Raw genomic sequence first — 3273 nt, forward strand, 5'->3', positions numbered from 1 at the left:
CGCCAGCTGCGACAACAGGGCGGCGAAGGTGGGGAGGTGGGTCATGTATTCATCGCGTTTGGGAATAGCGGGGTAGGTAACGACTCTTGTGTTATAATAGATGAGGTTGTCGTTGTCGAGACCGCGGTAGGTAGGCATGACTATTTGGATGGTTTGATTTTATGCGTGGATGATGGTGGTTGGTGTGAGAAAGGGTGTCAAAGAGGTGGGTGGATTTTATAGACGAAGAGGTCTGTCTTGCGGGATCAGCTCTTGGACCACACGAACATTGACGCTGTTGCCGATCAGACGATACTTGGTCTTGCGTGAAATCGTTGTTGGCCAGATAAACCGGGGTGGAGTATCAAGAGGAGAGAACGCAAAGAGGCGGAGTAACTTGTTGGGGGAAAAGTATCTCAATCGAAGTGGATCGAGCGTTCGAACGGGTTCGTTGTGGGTAGACCTTTGTGCGAGGGATGCGTCGAATACGGTCGTTGTCTGCAATAGAAATCAGAACGAAGCAGGACACCAAAAGAGCCGCTTACGTCGAGTGCTTCGTTCAATTGCAGGATAGAGCCAGCCCTTTCGATGAGTTGCGTGTAGCCCCGAGTAAAGCAGCACGTCCGCTGAGAAGAGGGGAGGACGATGTTGAAAAGCCTTCCCCACTTGAGTAAGACTTTGTCGGGAATGACACACTTCTCATCAATCTCTTCGTCCAAATACTCTCGAATTTCGCCCACATCCACCCAAGGCTCCTCTTGCCCTCGACCAGGGATGAAGTGCAATGGCCCTGATTCAAGTTGACCCGAGTGTTTAAAAGAACATGGGGATCGTTTGGCCAGTAGATAGTATCTCAGACGGGAGTTGGGAATACCGAATTGTAAGGGGGTCAAAAGGAATTCCGCTGTAGTATAGCCCAGTTTCTCAAAAGTTGGAGATGAGAATCTGATGCGTAGTGGAGGTCTGTAATCTGTCAAGGTGTGTAGACAAAATGGTCACCCATATCTATCTACCTTGGTCTACCTGGATCAGTTCCTGGTTAAGCACTGACCAGTCACAGGTCAGTGTACGGTCAGCCTTGATATTGCCTGAAGACCTAATCTGCGCTTGATTGGGAGTGGATCAGGCCGAATCAGGCAGTCAGGCCTGATCGAGAGAAAACTAAATTTGTGACAAACCCTGCACGAGGCTCTGCGCGATTCACTTCAGCATGCCATGGCCTTGGTATTAGAAACCGCCACTCACACCGTGGCCGGGCGCTCTGGAGACGCCGCCTGGCGCATCGGAGTGTAAGTAACTTGTGAGCCTCGCGTGCGCGTGGCGCTACCTCGACGCCAGTGCATGACAAAAGGTGTCTCAAAATGGCTCTTCAGACACTATATACCATCAGAGTATGTACGGGGAAGCAATGGCAGCATCGCCGGTAGATGCTGGGGAGGCCGGAGCACACCGGTCGATGTCACCGGAATCGTTGTAAGCACATCGATGGGAAATGACTACAGCACGTGCGGCACACGGAGGAGTCGAGTGCACGGCGACAAAGAAAAGAGAAAACCTTTCGGGAGTGTCCCACGCCATTACACGCCACGCTATGGCCATCAGTGGCGTGCACGCCCGGCGTTTGGCAGGCGCACGCCATTTGGCCACACCACTATGCGAGCTCTGGGTGTTGGCCTTCGCGCCAGTCACTTTTCTGGCAGGCAAGAGAGCAGTAGATTCGGATGTGACAGGAAGAGCACCGGCGGAAGATTGCACGGTTGTCGATGCAGCCGCACTGCAGGTAAATAACACAATCAGCAAAACAGGTCTATTGTCGGGGAAGAGGCTTACCGGTGGGTCATCACAGGCAGACAGTCGAAGGAAGGGAGGCTTGTATTTCAAGGCAAAGAGAATCTGTTCTTGGTAAGCCACACTCCTCTTGAAATTGTCCCAGATTTCATTCAGTCTTGCGTCAGGAGTGTTCTCCAGTGGCAAAGTGGCGATTGCTTTGATGGACTGGGTGATAAGCAGCAAAATCGATGGGAAGCAGAGGCCGGCTGGCAGTTGCGTTTTGATGAACTCCGTGAGGCACAGCAGAAGGTGTTCATCTGGTAGGAACTGCGCCGAATGAAAATTTTGGGGAATAATGTTGGACTTGAGTGCCTTGCAGAGCGCATGGGGACTCGTTGAAACTGTTATAAGTATGAGATCGAGAGAGTATCGAAGCGTGGAGTGCCAGAACTCGTGTCCTGGATGGTCGGACTGAGAGACATCAGGTAGAGGGCCGAGAGTGCCTTTCAGTAGGTTCAGCAGGGTCACCTCCTTGAAAGCATGATGAGATGCGAGGCATTCCGCAAGGACCATGAGCCCATTTGGGCTCGCACTCCTGAGTACCTCGCTGACGAGGAGAGCCAGCTTGAGTGGTCTGGAGCAGTAAATGAAATGCATAGTGGATCGGGATTGGAGAGCGCCAACCAACGCCAGATGGGTCTGGATCAATCCAACCAAGGTAGAGACTCCATTCCCACACACATCCAAGATCTGGTCGAGCTGGCGGTGGTTAAGCTTCAGGGGGAACATGAAGACGAAGTCATTGAACAGCTTTATGTCCACCCCTGCCCACTGTCCGGGTTGGCCGATGACAAGTTCCCACAACGGTAGGAAGAGACGAAAATATCCAGGCGTCTGCTGCATCTTGTGAGATGGCCCTTCGGCGTCATTCAGGATACACCCTGCATTGTCGTTGCATTTGGCTTGCCATTTATGTTCCAGATTGACAAGACGATATCAGCACTGTGTGAATAACAACAGGACTGGATTGAGTATATACCTGACAAGACGATATCTACATAGAGTCATAAGCATATGTAAGATAGAGGAAAGCATGTAAGTAACTCACCAGCACTGTGTGAATAACAACAGGACTGGAGAGATGACAAGCTAGACTACTCAGTATATATACTCAGGCTAGCTATGCTGACTACACTACGTTAACTATGATTTATAAGTACGATGAGTAAGTAAAGGTAGAGGATGACTGAGCGAGTATTCAGTCCTTACCAAGCTCATTGGTTATTACCAAGCGGTCATGTGCAAGTATGGTAAGCGGATATGACTTCAACTTCAACACAGATTGGCTGTGAAGTGTCCCAGGGATGCTAGTAACGCCGTCCGGGAGGGCAGTATGCCGACAAGCTCTTCTGTCAGCTGGAGAGAGTCGTGGAAGATGTACAGAAAGTCCACCCAGGCAACGACAAAGACACCTAAGTCAAAGACCCCGTTAGGGAGTTCGCTGGTGCGCATGAAAAGATGCGG

General features: G+C 51.0%; 1 protein-coding gene across 1 annotated transcript; it reads right to left on the reverse strand.

Annotated features, from left to right (window-relative positions):
- Positions 1-216: 216 nt before the first annotated feature.
- Positions 217-2652, reverse strand: MIND_01118200 (S-adenosyl-L-methionine-dependent methyltransferase; the record flags this gene model as incomplete). The annotated part of the gene is made up of 3 exons (XM_037367743.1): positions 217-477; positions 525-942; positions 1379-2652. 3 exons carry the CDS (start codon positions 2650-2652, stop codon positions 217-219), a joined length of 1953 nt encoding a protein of 650 aa, XP_037215575.1.
- Between the last annotated feature and the right edge of the window lie 621 nt (positions 2653-3273).

The sequence above is a fragment of the Mycena indigotica genome (assembly GCF_014461135.1).
Source record: "Mycena indigotica strain 171206Taipei chromosome Unknown Mind.scaff0010, whole genome shotgun sequence".
Taxonomy (NCBI): Eukaryota; Fungi; Basidiomycota; class Agaricomycetes; order Agaricales; family Mycenaceae; genus Mycena; species Mycena indigotica.